Source organism: Bufo bufo, chromosome 6 (genome assembly GCF_905171765.1).
Source record: "Bufo bufo chromosome 6, aBufBuf1.1, whole genome shotgun sequence".
NCBI classification, from domain to species: domain Eukaryota; kingdom Metazoa; phylum Chordata; class Amphibia; order Anura; family Bufonidae; genus Bufo; species Bufo bufo.
The window spans coordinates 218,449,592-218,468,794 of record NC_053394.1 but is presented as its reverse complement, the minus strand read 5'-3'; the positions used below and the strand labels follow the sequence as shown (position 1 = coordinate 218,468,794).

General features: G+C 44.6%; 1 protein-coding gene across 1 annotated transcript in view; it reads right to left on the bottom strand.

Annotated features, from left to right (window-relative positions):
* Nucleotides 1-19,203, bottom strand: part of RET (ret proto-oncogene) — a 106,798-nt gene that overhangs the window by 38,913 nt on the left and 48,682 nt on the right. The window contains exons 4-9 of the mRNA XM_040437253.1: nucleotides 16,808-17,049; nucleotides 15,679-15,880; nucleotides 13,838-14,037; nucleotides 10,798-11,053; nucleotides 10,053-10,178; nucleotides 7,971-8,081 (exon numbers count right to left, since the gene is read on the bottom strand). Coding sequence (XP_040293187.1) covers nucleotides 7,971-8,081; nucleotides 10,053-10,178; nucleotides 10,798-11,053; nucleotides 13,838-14,037; nucleotides 15,679-15,880; nucleotides 16,808-17,049 — 1,137 coding nt within the window. The remainder of the gene's footprint in view (nucleotides 1-7,970; nucleotides 8,082-10,052; nucleotides 10,179-10,797; nucleotides 11,054-13,837; nucleotides 14,038-15,678; nucleotides 15,881-16,807; nucleotides 17,050-19,203) is intronic.

Here is a 19,203-nt window from a genome sequence, read left to right as displayed (position 1 = left end):
GTGTTTCTTCCAAACAACTCAACTTTGGTTTCATCTGTCCACAGAATATTTTGCCATTACTGCTGTGGAACATCCAGGTGCTCTTGTGAAAACTGTAAACGTGCAGCAATGTTTTTTTTGGACAGCAGTGGGTTCCTCTGTGGTTCATCCCATGAAATCCATTCTTGTTTAGTGTTTTACGTATCGTAGATTCGCTAACAGGGATGTTAGCATATGCCAGAGACTTTTGTAAGTCTTTAGCTGACACTCTAGGATTCTTCTTCACCTCATTGAGCAGTCTGCGCTGTGTTCTTGCAGTCATCTTTACAGGACGGCCACTCCTAGGGAGAGTAGCAGCAGTGCTGAACTTTCTCCATTTATAGACAATTTGTCTTACCGTGGACTGATGAACAGCAAGTCTTTTGGGGATACTTTTATAACCCTTTCCAGCTTTATGCAAGTCAGCAATTCTTAATCGTAGATCTTCTGAGAGCTCTTTTGTGCGAGGCATCATTCACATCAGGCAACGCTTCCTGTGAAAAGCAAACCCAGAACTGGTGTGTGTTTTTTATAGGGCAGGGCAGCTGTAACCAACACCTCCAATCTCATCTCATTGATTGGACTCCGGCTGGCTGACACCTCACTCGAATTAGCTCTTGAAGATGTCATTAGTCTAGGGGTTCACATACCTTTTTCCACCTGCACTGTGAATGTTTACATGGTGTGTTCAATAAAAACATGGTAACATTTAATTCTTTGTGTGTTATTAGTTTAAGTAGGCTGTGATTGTCTATTGTTGTGACTTGAAGATTAGATCACATTTTATGACCAATTTGTGCAGAAATACATATCATTCCAAAGGGTTCACATACTTTTTCTTGCAACTGTAGATAGTGACATGGAAAACGATGTAAAAACAAACTCACCAAAAGTTCTAAGAAAAATGTGTATAACATGAAAACGTGATTTAAACAATGTCATTTTCTGATTACACATTACCTTCAATAGGGTATTCCTAGATATTAATATTAGAGATGAGCGAATTTGTCAAAAATTAGATTCGTCTGGTTGCCAAATTTTCCAAAAAGATTGTATTTGAATTTATTTGCGGCGAAACGCGTTTAAAACAGCCATTTCCTGGCTGCAGAGAGCCTGTATAGTGGTATAGAACACTGTGCCTTGCAGTAACACGCAAAGGGAGCCTGCTGTGTTATTTAAACAATACTGTGAGTCAGTATAACACGCACATGACAGGCGTCGCTCTTAGAATCATTACACACTTCACTTATTTGAACCTGTTCTATTAAACGCTTATACAAGTAGATCCCCCTGACAGAGTGAAAAGGGTGTCAGCAGTAAGTTTGTGTTGACGTCACTGATCTGTCAGAACAATAACCCAACAAAAAACGTATCCTATTTGCTGAGCATCCGCCTTCACTAGGTCAGCATTTGCTCAGTAATCCATCAGTATTGCTAAAGCCCAAAAAAACAGGAGTGGATACAAAACAGAGAAGACACATCAATGGAATATTTGCATGTCTTCTGTTTTTTGTACCCACTCCTGCTTTTGGCTACCAAATCATAAGCCAATTCTGATGGGACCATACAGGCCTTACATCTGCTACACAGACAGGATCCGTTGTGCATCTCATTTTTTCCTTCCTTCTCACAGATCAGAAGAAGGGTCAAATAAATAATGATGTCAACCAGGCCAAAAAGGCAAAATAGTGGCCCAGTCATGTAGTGGGGAGGGTGGGATAACAGCTTGAGAAGTCCACAGAGTGGCCCAATGACATAGTGTTGAGGAAGCAGCAGCATGAGGAGACCACAGAGTGGCCCTGTGACATAGTGGGGAGGTGGCAGCAGCATGAGGAGACCATAGAGTGGCCGGTTTACATAGTGTTGAGTTGGCAGCAGCATGAGGAAGCCACAGAGTGGCTAGTGACATAGTGTTGATTGAGCACCAGCATGAGGAGGCCACAGACTGGCAAGGTGACATAGTGTGGATTTGGCAGCAGCAGCTGCATGAGGAGGCCACAGAGTGGCAAGGTGACATAGTGTGGAGGTGGCAGCAGCAGCATGAGGAGGCCACAGACTGGCAAGTTGACATAGTGTGGAGGTGGAAGCAGCAGCAGCATGAGGAGGCCACAAAGTGGCACAATGACAGTGTGGAGGTGGCAGCAGAATGAGGAGACAACAGAGTTGCACAATGATAGTGTGGAGGTGGCAGCAGCAGCATGAGAAGGCCACAGACTGGCAAGGTGACATAGTGTGGAGGTGGCAAGATCAGCAGCAGCATGAGGAGGCCACAGAATGGCACAATGACAGAGTGTGGAGGTGGCAGCAGCATGAGGAGACCACAGAGTGGCACAATGACAGTGCGTAGGTGGCAGCAGCAGCAGCATGAGGAGGCCACAGACTGGCAAGGTCACATAGTGTGGAGGTGGCAGCAGCAGCATGAGGAGACCTGAGTCGTGAGGTGGCAACAGTATCAAGAGACCACAGAGTGACCCGATAACAGAGTGGGGAGGTGGGTGGCAATAACAGTACCCGCTGATGATGGTGGGTGTAAGAAGGAGCACTTGGCATCAGATGTGTGGCATCAGGCGGGTGGCAGCATCAAAATAGTAGCTGAGGCAGGTAGCCAGAATAAACCGGTCTCTTTTGTCAAGGCTTGGTTGAGGCAGCATGGATGATCTAATCTGATGCATCAGGCATTGGTGGGTGGAAATCCTGGCTGATCCACGCCTGATTCATCTTGACAAAGGTCAGTCTCTCCAAATTTTGGGTGGACAGGCGATGAACTTCTTGGGGTAACTATGGCCCCCGCCACACTAAACACCCATTCTGATGCCACACTACTGGCCGGGCAGAACAGCTTTTCCAGGGCAAACTTAGTCACTTGCGGCCACAAATCCAGTTTGGTTGCCCAGTAGTCCAGCGGATCTTCAATGTGGGGTGGCAGGGTGCTGTCCAAGTATGCCACCACCTGGTGGTTCAGGTCTAGCTGCTGCTGCTGCTACTGGTGAGTAGTTTCTTCACTAGGCGGGTTAAGAAAGCTGCTCAACATCGACTCTAGAATCAAGCTGCTGCTGATGTAGCTGGTACTGCTCCTACGCCCCCCTTGCCACAGCAGCCATGGCAGTGAAACAAGAGTGCAGAGTGCCTCCCTGGTTAGACCTGCGAGAGGATAGACGATGGGGCGGATAGGCAGCGGCCAACTGACTACATAGGATGTCTCTATAGTAGTTCAGTTTGTCCTCCCTCTCAGCGGGTGTAAAAAAGGCCCCCATTTTGGACCGGTAGCTAGGGTCCAACAAGGTGGAGAGCCAGAAGTCATCCCTCTGCCGAATGGTGACAATTCAGCTGTCACTACCCAAGCAAGTGAGCATGCAGCGGGCCATTTGCGTAAGTGACTCGGAGGGACTCCCTGCCTCCATCTCCACTGCATATTGCCACGGTGTGCCTGGGTCATCTGCCTCGTCTTGCTCATCTCCCTCTTGCTACTCTGTCTGCTCCTTCTCTCCTGTCACCTGTGTAGAAAAACAACCCATTTCGCTACACATTGCTTGTGCTCCAATGTCCTCCTCCCCCTCCTCCAGTTCAGCCCACACAGGGCTCATGTGCCCGTGAGATGTAGGCACCACGTCTCCTATCCCCTGACCAGCCAGATTTTAGTCCTTGCGACTGACTAATAACGTGGCATCCTCAAAGGGCTTGAGCAAACGGCAGGTGTTACGCATGAGCTGCCACTGGCTGACATCGAAGTTACACAGGGGAGTACTCCTGTCCGCTTGGATCATCAAGAAATTGTTTATGGCCTTTCTCTGTTCGTATAGTCGGTCCAATATATAAAGGGTGGAATTCCAACGGGTGGAAACGTCTCATATCAGCCTATGTTGGGGGACGCCATTGTGCCGCTGCAGCTCAAGGAGGGTGTGCTTGCGGTGTACGAGTGGCTGGAGTGCATGCAAAGTTTCCTGGCCATTTTTAGGATGTCTTGGAGATGGGTGGAAGACTTCATGAACCGCTTGACAACCTGATTGAACACGCGCGCCATCCAGGGCGCATGGCTCAGCCCTCCTTGACGCAGCGCCGACACCATGTTCTTCCCGTTGTTGGTCACCATGGTTCTGATTTTGAGTTGTCATGGAGAAAGCGAGGATTCGATTTCTTGCTGAAGGACACGGAGCAGTTACTCCCCTGTGTGACTCCGTTCGCCTAGGCAAACGAGGTGTAGAACAGCAAGAAATGACAGCTTGGGACTCTCCACAAGCCATCAGTTTTCTGAAAGGTGTAGAGTCCACCACTTGGAAAGGGAGGGACTGCAGCACCAGCAACTTGGCCAGGAGCACGTTCAGCTTCTGCGCCATTTAATGTGCACGCATACTGTTGTCTCTTGGCAATCGCTTTTGTGATCGATTGCTGATGGAATGACTGACAAAGAGGGCAAGGAGAAGGAGCATCAGGAATGGTAGATGATGGGAAGGACAGAAAGCTTGCTTCGGCTGAGGTTGTGGAGCCTTGACTTCTTGAAATCAGGTGCATTCCACTTGGTGATGCATTGGTTGCTCCGGCCGACTGGACCACCACATTGGAACCACGGTTCTCCCAGGCCACTTTATGGTGACGCTGCATATGTTGACGCAGGGCCGTGGTGCCAACATTGGCACCCTGGCCACACTTTACCTTCTTCCCACAGATTCTGCAAATGGCCATGTTCACCTCCTCTGGCGGCCTAACAAAAAAGTGCCACACCGCCTAGTAGTCTTAACAACCACAGGCGAATCTAAATTTCACTCGGTCGCGAGGGGAATAAAGAAAATAAGAGGGGTGGGGGGGGCGCATAATAGGGTAGTACGTTCAATACAAAATAAATTGATTGAAAGATAAAGGTGCTCACCTTTTAGGGTTGTGCTAAAAATAGGCACAACTCTATTGTAGACTTGTAGATATATAGACCTTTAGGATCCAGGAATGCAGCCGCAGAAGAAGTATCTCTGGGATCGGATGCCCAATCCCCCAAAGGGTGCTTGTAGTAAAGGAAGTTCTGGTCAGGCGCAAAATCACTGGTTCAAGCAGGTCTCTGTAGGTGAATCTTCTTTATTTACATAACAAACATATGTACATAGAACTTTCTATGTACATATGTTTGCTATGTAAATAAAGAAGATTCAAATACAGAGACCTGCTTGAACCAGGGATTTTGCGCCTGACCAGAACTTCCTTTACTACACCGCCTAGTAGGTGATTTTACCCACAACACTCCGCACTGACTGACTGCTGCCGCCGCTGCCTCCGTGAACCCCTGCACCACTGCTTTTTGAGCAGGCATGCTCCTGCAAAGTGGGAGGTCTACCCTGAGCACTTGTGACTCCTGACCTCCCACTGCTGCCACGCTACCGACTTGCTGGCTACACCGCTGCCTCATGGGCAAGCTGCCACCCTCTTCTCCCGATGATGATGAAGCCCCTTCGTCACTCGGCTCCCAACTGCGATCAGCTACATCATCATCGAGTACTGTCTGCACGTCACTAATGTCCTCCTCGACGGTTTCTGAGCCAGGAGCCTGATCGCTCGCAACACCAGCTCCCATGCCACTCTCCTCATCGCTACTTGCCCGCCTACCGGAGGAAGCGACGGATGTCTCCTCCAGATTTTGGCTGGGCATTAGTTGCTGACTTTCTTCTAGTAGCTCGTCCTCGCTGCATAGCGGAGCTGAGCCCACAGCATATAATACTTCTCTGGCTGAGGAAACAGAAAGGTAAAGAGGCAGGTTGAGGACAGGTGAGGGCACAGGGCCTGCCTGCCATGCCGACTAAGGGTTGTGTCTGATGAACCCACCGACTCTTGGCTGGCGGTGTCTGATGTCACTTGGGATGAAGTGGATGACCGAGTCAATCATTCAAAAAACCGCTGGGTTGTTGGTCAAGACACGACCGCTAGATGTCACCAGGAGCTCAGGCCTCTCGAAGTGACCCCTGCTGGTGTGCCTGCGCAGGTGGGGGGAAGGGGGCAGGGTTTTTGGGGCGGGGCTTAGGGTTTTGTTTTTTCTGTTACGGCGCTCACCACATAGGAATTTTTTTTTATATTTTAATAGTTTAGACTTTTCAGACGTGGGGTTATGTAATATGTTTATTTATTTGTTGTTTATATATTTTATATGTAAAATTGGGAAAGGGGGTGATTTATACTTAATATTTTTGTGGTTTTTTAAACTTTTTATTTAATAACCATTTCCCCCTATAGGGGCTAGAACCTGGGATCTTTTCATCCCTTGTCCTATTCATCCTGATAGAGCTCTATTAGGGTCAATAGGACTTTACACTGTCCCTGCTGCCCTGTGCATAGTACACATAGCAGCAGGGTGCTGACCATGGCAGACAGGGCTTCAGTAGGGTCCTGGCTGCCAAGCATCAGTATAATTGCAATTTGGATCCCCAGTCAGTGCAGCAAGGTGTAACAGGATTGTTCCTATTACCCAGGCTGTACACTCCCTTATTGGACCCTTTTCTGCTTCAATACTGTGGAATGATTCCTCCCTATTCTTTCCCTACACTTCTAATGCTCTTTCCCTAAACTTCTATTCAGCAAAATAAAAGTTTTCAAGTCTTTCCTAGCACTTTCCATAGCGCCTGCTAAAGTCTTGCCCTGCATTAAGTACACTGGAAAATGGCAGAATCCAAGATGGCTGCCGCTATTTATAGGGCTGTGATATCACAGGGGCTGGCTGCTGATTGGCTGCATGCATGGCATTGTGGGTGATCCCTCGTTCCCGGAGTTCTTTGCTCCATGTCCTAACATGTGCAGCAACCATTTTAGGAAAAGATGTGATTTGTTACAACAAAGCGTGAGAAAATTCGGATTGAATTCTTCTTCATCAACTTCGATTCGCTCATCTCTAGTTAATATTAATGGACTATCATCGGGATAGGCTATTAATACTTGATCTTCGGAGGTCCAACACCCCCCACTGTTTCAGAGTATCTCTGATGCTGGAAGTTTGCATCAGAAATACACAGCTATGTCCACAGTGGACATAGCTGTGTCGCACCGGTGCTACTCTGAAATAGCTGACCAGTGGGGGTACGGTGTAGTTGACCCCTGCTGATTTGATATTGGAAAGTGAACATTATTGTACTTCAAAAACTCAGTAATTGCTGACATTTACAATTAGAACCAATTTAGCAATCCACCAAAGGTTTGTATTATGGTTGCGATAACCTGAACCTCCAAAGGCTCTATGGTGATCATTGGCACTGAGGGAGGTATGGATATAATAACCATGTGAATGCAGCCTTTATCATTCACACACAATGGACAGCATGGACATTGGGCTGTCCTTGCTGTTCTGAGATGGCACAGATGTTATAATGAAGATTATTACAATATCGCAGCCCATGGCTACACATGATAACTCCATATTTCACATTCTTTTTGAAGATTATGTCTAATCTGATTATGTACTGATAAGGGGCAATCACCCCAAAACAGCTGTCTACGGATGGATACCTGGCATGGAATTTTCCCTGGTCATATCCCATGGCTTGTTAAAAAGTTGGATTTTGACTCATAGGGAGCCGCTTCCACAAGGTGGCGCTAGATAGTTCTCTTCCTTGGGAGATACCTCTTTGCGTACTCTATAGGATCTTACATGTTGCTGTGACTTTTGAACTACTGCTTCCCTACAGAGGTAATATTGGAGTAGTGGTATACTAAGACACTGATACGCACAGTAAATATCAACACAGTCTATATGAATGGATTGGGTAGGCACAGTTGATGACATCATTAACCAGCATTTGCCCTCCTGCCCCATTCTAACGCCAGAAAAGGAGATACAATGGCAGAGCAGAAGGGACTATTTTGACATCTTTTAGCCTCCACTTTGTAGATCAAACGGGAGGCTCATAATGGCTGTTCAATCAGATGAAGGGTACATTTGATTTTTCGCTTGATTTGAGTAAGTATTTAAAGTAGAGAATACACACTTGTGCAGTCTTGGGGACAGATTGCAGGATCTTTTCCCTCCACAGCATCACAAATCCCATCAGGACAGGTAAAGATACTAGGTGTACAAGTAGAATAGTTTCTAGTGATCCCTTTAAAAAAAAGAAGGAGAAAAACTGAGTGGAGCACAGACAATCCCCTTTATGGTGTTCATTATCCAATAGTCTGCACATTGTAAATATGCTAATATGAACAGATGAACTTCATTGGCATTCTATTTTGTCATTTCTTACTATGAAATATTAGATCAGCTGAACATCCTTAGGCCTCATGCACACGACCGTTGTGTGCATCCGTGGCCGTTGTGCCGTCTTCAGTTTTTTTTCGCGGACCCATTGACTTTTAATGGGTCCGTGGAAAAATCGGAAAATGCACCGTTTTGCAGCCGAGACCGTGATCCGTGTATCCTGTCCGTCAAAAAAATATGACCTGTGAAAGAACACGGATGCACACAAGATTGGCATCCGTGTCCGTGATCCGTGGCCGTAGGTCCGAAGATCCGTCTGCATAAAACTCAGATCCGACAGTATATTCTAACACAGAGGCGTTCCCATGGTGATGGTTAGAATATACTAAAAGAACTGTGTACATGACTGCATTATACTTACCTGCGAGCTGCGATGTCTGCGTCTGGCCGGGAGCTCCTCCTACTGGTAAGTGACAGGTCATTAAGCAATGCGCCGCACAGACCTGTCACTTACCAGTAGGAGGAGCTCCTGGCCGGACGCAGACATCGCAGCTCGCAGGTAAGTAAGCTGCTTCTACAAATTGCTAAGTAACCATGGCAACCGGGACTGCAGTAGCGTCCTGGTTGCCATGGTTACCGATCAAAGCCCCAGCGATTAAACTGGGACTCCGATCGGTACTCTCCGCTGCCACCAATGATAGGGGGGGAGATTTTAATTAGGAGGGGGAGGGAGGGGAGAGGGCCCACTGGCCACCAACGAGTTAACTACAGGGGAGTGAGGGGGGCCGGCCGCACTGGCCACCAACGAGTTAACTACAGGGGAGGGAGGGGGGCCTACTGGCCACCAACGAGTTAACTACAGGGGAGGGAGGGGGGCCGGCCGCACTGGACAACAAAGAGTTAACTACAGGGGAGGGAGGGGGGCCCACTGGCCACCAATGAGTTAACTACAGGGGAGGGAGGGGGGGGGCGGCCGCACTGGCCACCAATGTGTTAACTACAGGAAGGGGGCTGCCCCCTGCTGCCTGGCAGCACCTGCCAGGCAGCAGGGGGCAGTCATGTACACAGTTCTTTTAGTATATTCTAACCTGAAGCATCCCCATCACCATGGGAACGCCTCTGTGTTAGAATATACTGTCGGATTTGAGTTTCACGATCTAACTCATATCCGACAGTATATTCTAACATAGAGGCGTTCCCATGGTGATGGGGACGCTTCAAGTTAAAATATACCATCAGATTGGAGAAAACTCCGATCCTATGGTATATTAACTCCTGACTTTACATTGAAAGTCAATGGGGGACGGATCCGTTTGAAATTGCACCATATTGTGTCAACGTCAAACGGATCCGTCCCCATTGACTTGCATTGTAATTCAGGACGGATCCGTTTGGCTCCGCACGGCCAGGCGGACACCAAAATGACTTTTTTTTCATGTCCGTGGATCCTCCAAAAATCAAGGAAGACCCACGGATGAAAAAACGGTCACGGATCACGGAAAAACTGAACCAGTTTTTGCGGACCGCAAAAAAATACGGTCGTGTGCATGAGGCCTTATGGTGTATGTCTTGTTAATGACTTATAACAGAATGTTTTGAGAGAGAGAGAGTAGGCACAAGAGACAGTGCCTGTGGGCAGCCTTGCTGTAATGGACTGGCTGGGTATGCAATCGGCAGCAATCTCTACTGACTACTTACACGCACACACTAGACCTACTTCAAAATTATTTTTGGTTTCCAGTCCTTCGGGCAGATTTACTAACTATGTCTAATTTATAGACAGTGTTAAAATTACAGTGACTGATGTTGGATGTTCAAACTGTGTAATCTAAGGGGGTCATTTACTAACCAGAAATACGTCTATATGAGGCGTTACCTTGACCATCTCCCTGTCTCCATTGACATTTTCCAGTGAGGGACCCTAATCCATCAGACTCTTCACACTCCTGTCTGTTTTTGTTCTCTGCACATGAGAACAAACTATTCACTCCATTCTTTATAGCTGGAAGGAAACAAGTACAGAGGAACCTGGTCAATAATGTATACAGTTGGCTTAAACTCAAAATGGCTCAGATTAGCCAATAAAGAAAATAGCTTTTATTGGGAACATCAAGTGCTTGCATTTTTTGGTTTCTGCAAGATCAGTTGTCCCAGGATGTTTTCAAGCATACAGTATGAGTCTGCTGAATCTGCTATCTTTCTACACTCAAGACTTATTATTAGACTTGAGATGGGAGCAATGCTGCAGTAACCAAGTATGGCCACTACACAGAGATATGTACGTCCAGCGCTTGGTTCCACCACAGAAGATAGTGAGAACAGTAGATGGTGGGGCTATCAGGAGTATGACCCCGGTGAATTGACACTGGTGATCTATTCTCAGGGTAGGTCATCAATAAGTAAAGCCTTGGAGAAACCCCTTTTATCGTTCTTAAAGAGTAAATATTTGTGGCTATACATGAAGAAAGGAAAGTTTGGTTACTTCAATGCCTCTTCCAATGCACAAACACTCTTCTTGTATTTTATTGCCCATCTTGATTCCAGAGATTGTGTTACACAGTGCATATTATTAGCGCAATTATTGTCCAATATGTCACATTTAAAGGAATATGGGTACTTACAGGTTCCTTCTATGATGATAGTTACTTGTGTCTTGGAAGGCTCCTTACTTTGTGAATTGAAGGCTTTAACAGTAAGAAGGATCTCCGTGCTTTCATGGCTGGCCAAAGCCACAGTATCATTAACATAAAGGATGGCAAACATATCCCTCGGTCCCTTCTGAATGGCAATGGGATGTGTGGTATTTGAAGCCTGAAGCACGTAATTCACGTTGACGCCTTTAAACAGTGAGCAATTTTCAATGCATACTCTTCCTATCTGGAGCACAAAGATGACATCAGGATACATTATCTCAGGTAAGTATTAGCACACATGAATTCTTCTGTAAACATTTCAACAGCGCAGTATATCAGAGCTATATATCAGGACAAATCGCTGACATAAGGCTACAATTTATGCTATTGTATAGCTAGACAGTGGCAGACATCACCTATTGGCCACATTTTTGTATTTCTTTAAAATCTTTAGGAGTTACAGAATGAAACAAAAATATGCCGCCACAAACTAACCCTGCAGAGTTAAAAAGACCGTCAGGTGAGGGGCAACTCATGACTGCATTTGCTTTATGTGCCAGCCCGGGAGCTTTTCCAGTGCATGCGCCAACATACTGTATTAACATAACGCATAGCATAGGGACTAAAACCTGTACTAGAAAGGCAGCTCAGCAAGCGATTGTCAGGAGGGAAGCGCTTGCTACATAGTGGAGGAAGCTGCTGCTATTACATGCAGTGATTTCCTCCGCAGCATGGGGAGGAACGATCACTATGCCTTCGCTCGTCTCCATACTGTCTTGCCGGCAGCTAATAGACACCACGATATGCCGCCGGCTAGAGCTGATTTTTAAGCACGCTTAAAGGCTGTATTACAATGGCCGATATTTCGGCCGATAATTGCTAAAGAGCATTCGTATGAATCATCATTTTGAAGTGTAATACTGCTGCAGATTGTCCGATGAATGACCAAATGCTTGTTCATCAGGCAATTCAGATTTTTAGGAAAGCTCAAAAATTTGTGCTTGCTGGTGGAAGACTGTGCTGTCTAATAGCGATCTGCCGCCAGCAAACCGCTAGACAGTATAGGGACTGGCAATGGCATAGCGATCACTCCCTCCTATGCTACATAGGAAATCGCTGCATGTAATAGCAGCAGTCTCCTGTGATTGCCAGGACAATCGCTTGCTGATCTGCCTGTCTAATACAGGTTTTAAAAATCTGAATTGCCAGATGAACAAGCAAAGGCTTGTTCATCGGGCAATCAGTGGCAGTAATGTCGGACGAAATATCGGCCAGTGTAATGCAGCCTTAAAGGGTTTGTCTCACTTCAACAAATGGCATTTATTATATAGAAAAAGTTAAAGGCACTTACTAATGTATTGTGATTGTCCATATTGCCTCCTTTGCTGGCTTAATTTATTTTTTCATCACATTATACACTGCTCGTTTCCATGGTTACGACCACCCTTCAATCTAGCCGTGGTGGCAATGCTTGTACACTATAGAAAACGGCACCAGCCTATGTGAGCTCCCATGGTCACCGGCAACTTTACCTATTACAGTGTGGAAGTACGGCAACAGCTAATGGATTAAAGGCTGGTCGTAACCATGGAAACGAGCAGTGTATAATGTGATGGAAAAAGGAGTCCAGCCAGCAAAGGAAGCAATATGGACAATCACAGTACATTCTTAAGTGCCTTGTATTAACTTTCTCTACATGATAAATGCCACTTGCTGAAGTGAGACAATCCCTTTAAATAACAAGTTTACAAAATGAACTCTGACAGATAAGGGGAGACATTTCAATGTTCTCAATGCATTTTCCTGTAGCATGATACCTTCAGAGCATTTTACATATAGGAATTCTGCATATACTACTTTTATAGTGCCGTACATAGTGTGTACTTAAGTCATTCCCTAAGGCCCCTTTCACACGGGCGAGTATTCCGCGCGGATGCGATGCGTGAGTTGAATGCATTGCACCCGCACTGAATACCGACCCATTCATTTCTATGGGGCTGTTCACTTGTGCGTTGCGTGAAAATCGCAGCATGCTCTATATTCTGTGTTTTTCACGCAACGCAGGCCCCATAGAAGTGAATGGGGTTGCGTGAAAATCGCAAGCATCCGCAAGCAAGTGCGGATGCGGTGCGATTTTCACGCACGGTTGCTAGGAGTCGATCGGGATGGAGACCCGATCATTATTATTTCCCCTTATAACATGGTTATAAGGGAAAATAATAGCATTCTGAATACAGAATAAATACAGAGTACAGAATAAAAAATAAAAAAATAATTTTAACTCACCTTAACCCACTTGTTCGCGCAGCCCGGCATCTGTTCTGTCTTTAACTGTGAGCAATTGGACCTTTGATGACGTCACTACACTCATCACATGATCCATCACCATGGTGATGGATCATGTGATGGATCATGTGATGAACGCAGTGACATCATCAAAGGTCCTATTGCTTACAGTTAAAGACAGAACAGATGCCGGGCTGCGCGAACACGTGGATTAAGGTGAGTTAATTTTTAGATTTTTTTTTTAACCCCTCCAGCGCTGTTACTATGCATTCTGTATTCAGAATGCTATTATTTTCCCTTATAACCATGTTATAAGGGAAAATAATACAATCTACAGAACACCAATCCCAAGCCCGAATGTTTTTCACTCGCGTGGAAAAATCCGTCTGAAAGAGGCCTAACTGTCACAGACAGTCCAACTGGGTTGGAATATTTCTGACAGTCGGAAGGCTTCCCGTGACTCTTTACCATAGGGACAGTGTTGTGTCATATTAATACCAGGATCTTACGGCAATGATACAGCGACTCATGGGCAACCAGAAGTCAGGCAGCATGTTCCTCAAAACCAGTCTCTAATTATAGCTAATAACTGAGAAAGGGGAAGTAAAGAATAACGCAATATTGGGGAATGTAATACCTCAGCTTCTAATTGAACATTTCATGTATATATATAATAATGCAGACTGCTCACTAATGTATTTAAAAGGACAGAAGTTTGGGAAAAAAATGTTAACTACGTTACCTGGGCATAACGGTTGGCATTACAGTTGACAGTAAACTGGTATGTTATATTAGGGAATGGAATTTTGACAGACTTGATTGTGACATTGAAGTACAGCCTCAGTTCTCTGCCAGGATGAGGATATTCGGTGTCATTGACCAAAACTATGACTTGATATGATGCATTTCTATTTATGGAAATATTCTGTTTCAGAAGAAGCTCTGCCATGAAAAAACAATGACATATTATACTGTATACTGAGATATGCGGCTACACAAAATATCCGTTATTACAGCATTTCTGTGGTGCATGAAATGGTGCAAGAATAAGGCCCCTTTAACACGAGCGAGTTTTCCGCGCATGTGCAATGCGTGACGTAAACGCATAGCACCCGCACTGAATCCTGACCCATTCATTTCAATGGGTGTGTGTACATGAGCGTTTTTTTTCACGCATCAGTTCTGCGTTGTGTGAAAAACGCAGAATGTTCTATATTCTGCATTTTTCACGCAGCCCTGGGCCCAAAGAAGTGAATGGGGCTTCAGTGAAGAACACATTGCATCCGGAAGCAAGTGCGGATGTAATGCGTTTTTCACTGATGGTTGCTAGGAGATGTTTGTAAACCTTCAGTTTTTTATCACGCACATGAAAAACGCATCAAAACCCATTGCAGACAAAACTGACTGAACTTGCTTGCAAAATGGTGCGAGTTTCACTGAACGCACCCTGAACGCATCCAGACCTAATCTGTCATGCTCGTGTGAAAGAGGCCTAAGGCAGTTATTGGGATATGACCCACAATTTCCTAAAATAAACTGAGCATATCCAGTCCTCAGCGGTGATTTACCCACAGGCATTATCCATATAAAAGGATGCATACGTAGATCCCTAGGAACATATGCTGGGTATCTGTTGAGAGAATGAAGCTAAAAAACTGACAATATGGTTTCTGCATGTATCATTTCATAACTGGGCAGCATACTCTAATACCTGTAATAATAGCCATATGTTCCCTCTGATTTGCTGTGGAATATGGTAGTGCTATATAAATAATATTATATTTACTATTGTTTGGATGTGATTATACCTACTGATAGCTGGTTCTATGAATATGCAATGCATATCTATCCAGTCAGAGACTTTGTGAAATCAACACACAGGGCTCATAGTGGGCTGGCATCTGAGATCCTTGGGGACTATTTTTTCATTTTAATGCAATGAATACTGAAGCTAAAGAAAACCCTTAGGCCACATGCACCAAAAAATCCGTAGCATAATCCAGTATCAGCTAAGCAGATGTGATAAATATCTAAACAATGTGAAAATTTTCACAGCGTTAGGCCTCATGCACACGACCGTGCTGTTTTTTTGCGGTCCGCAAACCGCGGATCCGCAAAAAACTGAAGCCGCCCGTGTGTCTTCCGCAATTTGCGGAATGGAACGGGCGGCCCATTGTAGACATGCCTATTCTTGTCCGCAAAACGGACAAGAATAGGACATGTTATATCTTTTTTGCGGGGCCTCTGAACGGAGCCACGGATGCGGAATGGTTCTGCATCCGAGCCGCAAAAACTGCGACTCGAATGCGGACCATAACTACGGTCGTGTGCATGAGGCCTAAATTGTTTGTAAAGCGTAGGGAGAAGTCTGCAACAGATGTGTCACCTGCGGATTCTGACATGGATTCATTGTGGAAACACAATGGAAACCACACAGAAAATCTGCATTGAGTACATTCCCATGTGCATGTAGACTTAGGGTAGATCACTAGTTGTTGAATTGCTTTCGAAAGCAAGTAAATATATTTTTCTTAGGTTGAAGTTTGCCGTAAAAAGTACGACATGGTATAATCATATCCTTACTAAATTCATGGATTGTTCCTCGAATCATGCTGTCATTTCGCCTTTCTGTAATCTCTTTGATGTCGCGCTTGATTTGAAATTTTTCTAGAACAAATGTTTCTTTGTTGAGGATGGTATTGGTGTATCTGTTGTGACTACTGTCTACAGGATAGACAGGTGTCAAGTCAAGATCTTTAACCATCAGCGACCCAAGGACTGTACCCTGTGTGGGAAGTAAACAGTAAGGTAGATGTCATATTCGCACAGTCTTTGATGTTTCCAGTATACAAAATATTCTATTTCCTGGCACTAGACAGTTAAAATATCACCCGGAAATCAAATTTCTATGTAACAAATGTTCAAGCACTTCATGGATACAAATAGAGTAATGTGCTCACCTACCTTGTAGAAGCACATTTTCTATAACGTAGGCATTACTGCACTCACCGTTTTCCTAACATGCATACAATAAGTATGACAAAGCACAAACAGTATAATAAACTGAGCCAATTCCTGCTCAGAGAGTGGGTTTTGGCATCAAACTATTGATGGCCTATCCTCAGGTTAGACCACCAATATCAGATCAGTGGGCTTCTTGTGAGTGTTGGCTCCTCTTCATGGTTTACATTGGCCAGTCTACCTGCACGTCATCTACTTAGTGCCGTCTATAGACAGTGTATTGCTGCTTCATCCCATTCAAGCAAACAGGACTAAGCTGCAATAACTACCACTACTAAGTTGCGCAATTGCTCTGTTCCCTGCAAACATCTGATTGATGGGGACCGATGGAGTCAGCACCCCAGCAATCCGATACTGATACTGGATGAAGGATATGCCATCAATATTCTAATCCTGAAAAACCTCAGGAAGAGCTTTTTAATCATGTGACAAGCTCTTCACAAGGTATGTTCAGATGGGGTGAAACAGTTATGTGTGGATTTTGGTGCAAAGGGTGAAATCCACAGCAGGAAACAAGAAGAAACATACGAAAAGGTACAGAAACAGAAAGAGACTTACTTTACAGGTACAGTCCCGGTACATTTACTACACTGTTATGCCTTGTGCAGGGCCAAGGAGGAGAGGCTACAGCACTGATTCCCTGTGCCCCATCAGTCTATTAGTGTTACCTTTAAGAGAGCTTTTTACTTACTTCCTTTCTATCGTATTCTACCACAACATCTGCAGTATCGGTTCCATCTGGAAGGAAAGGAGGGCAGTCATCTTCATCATCCACCTTGATCCGGAATGACTGCTTAACCTCCACCTCTTTGGTGCTGTTTCTTACTAAGCATTCAGCTACTAGATCATAGTCCTCCCTCTCTTCTCGGTCCAGGGAGCGGGACAAGACTATTTCAAATGTAGCAGGTTTATACTGGAAAGGGAGTTGTTGGTCTGTATAGAAAGAAGAGAGCGTAGTTATGTGTTGGGTTCTTCCCAAAAAACAGGGATTTGTGAATGCTAATCTTATAAAGGTTAATCAGTAAGAGGCCAAAAGAACATAAAACAGGACAGACTTTAGGATATGTTCATATCTGTAATGAATTTCAATTGATTGTTCCGGTATAATTTATGGACAACACCAACGCTCAGAAGATCCCACTCACTATAATGGGGTCCATCAGGTTTCCTGTATGGATTCTAGCATTTTGTCCGAAAATACACCAGACGATTTTATCCTTTTTTTTGCTGGAACTCTGCTGCAGATGAGAACCTAGCCCTACACATTTTAGCAATCTGGAAAGGCTAAACCTTATCTGGTCCTAAATATGAGCTCCACAGTTTATAATCCCCATCCTAGTGTTGATTTAGTGTACACACCAGGCCTACCCAGTTCTTATACTATGTCTCTGGTACATCTGCGTTTCTAGCATCACCAAATAATAATATAAGATTATATTGCAGTTGGCACAATAACAGAATTTTTATTTTGATATCAAGAAAAGTATTGCAATAACTATTTGATACCCAGCAAAAAGCAAACACAAAAAATATTTACACATTAACCCCATGTTGCTAAGCAACATGGGGTTAATGCTTGTAAAGATTGCCCATTATGTAAGGAGGTCTTGATGGGGTCACTTACAAATAATGTGAGGCGCATGGAAATCTAAATTGATAAAACCATATGCCTCACATTAATAACAACCTCAGCAAGTACCTCCTCACGTAATGGACAACATGGGGTTAATGTGTGAGGTACATGATGAAGTTGCTTACTATTAATGTGAGGCACATGGTTTTATCAATTTGGACCTCCATGTGCCTCACATTAATAATAAATAACCCCATCATGTACCTCACATTAACCTCATGTTGTCCATTATTAGGAGGTACATGATGGAGTTACTATAAATGTGAGGCACATGGTGTTATTAATTTTGGACCTCAATGTGCCTGACTCTAATACTAAGTAACACTAAGTAAAACTAAGTAGCCTCATCATGTATCTCACATATTGTTGCCCATTTCATGTGGAGGTACTGTACATGATAGGGTCACTTTTATTAATGTGAGGCACTCGGCGGGTACTAAAGTAATAACACCATGTGACTTAAATGAATACAGGCTTACAGCAGTGTCTGCACTCCATGAAGCACTTACCTGTCACTTGCTAGTGTGATGCCTCCATATAAAAACAGTATGAAACTTCTCCTGCAGCAAGACCTCCTGGATGCTCATAGGATAAAGGACCTGTGATTACGTTGTCATGTGACCAGTAACATATGGATGTTATCCCAGGTCCTTTAGCCTCCAATACCGTGAGGAGTATGGCCCCTCCTGTAGATAGCAGTCAGTATGTACAGTTGCAAGAAAAAGTATGTGAACCCTTTGGAATGATATGGATTTCTGCACAAATTGGTCATAATTTGTGATCTGATCTTCATCTAAGTCACAACAATAGGCAATCACAGTCTGCTTAAACTAATAACACACAAAGAATTAAATGTTACCATGTTTTTATTGAACACACCATGTAAACATTCACAGTGCAGGTGGAAAAAGTATGTGAACCCCTAGACTAATGACATCTCCATAAGCTAATTGGAGTGAGGTGTCAGCCAACTGGAGTCCAATCAATGAGATGGGATTGGAGGTGTTGGTTACAGCTGCCCTGCCCTATAAAAAGCACACACCAGTTCTGGGTTTGCTTTTCACAAGAAGCATTGCCTGATGTGAATGATGCCTCGCACAAAAGAGCTGTCAGAAGACTTACGATTAAGAATTGTTGACTTGCATAAAGCTGGAAAGGGTTATAAAAGTATCTCCAAAAGCCTTGCTGTTCATCAGTCCACGGTAAGACAAATTGTCTGTAAATGGAGAAAGTTCAGCACTGCTGCTACTCTCCCTAGGAGTGGCCGTCCTGTAAAGATGACTGCAAGAGCACAGCGCAGACTGCTCAATGAGGTGAAGAAGAATCCTAGAGTTTCAGCTAAAGACTTACAAAAGTCTCTGGCATAAGCTAACATCCCTGTTAGCGAATCTACGATACATAAAACACTAAACAAGAATGGATTTCATGGGAGGATACCACAGAGGAAGTCACTG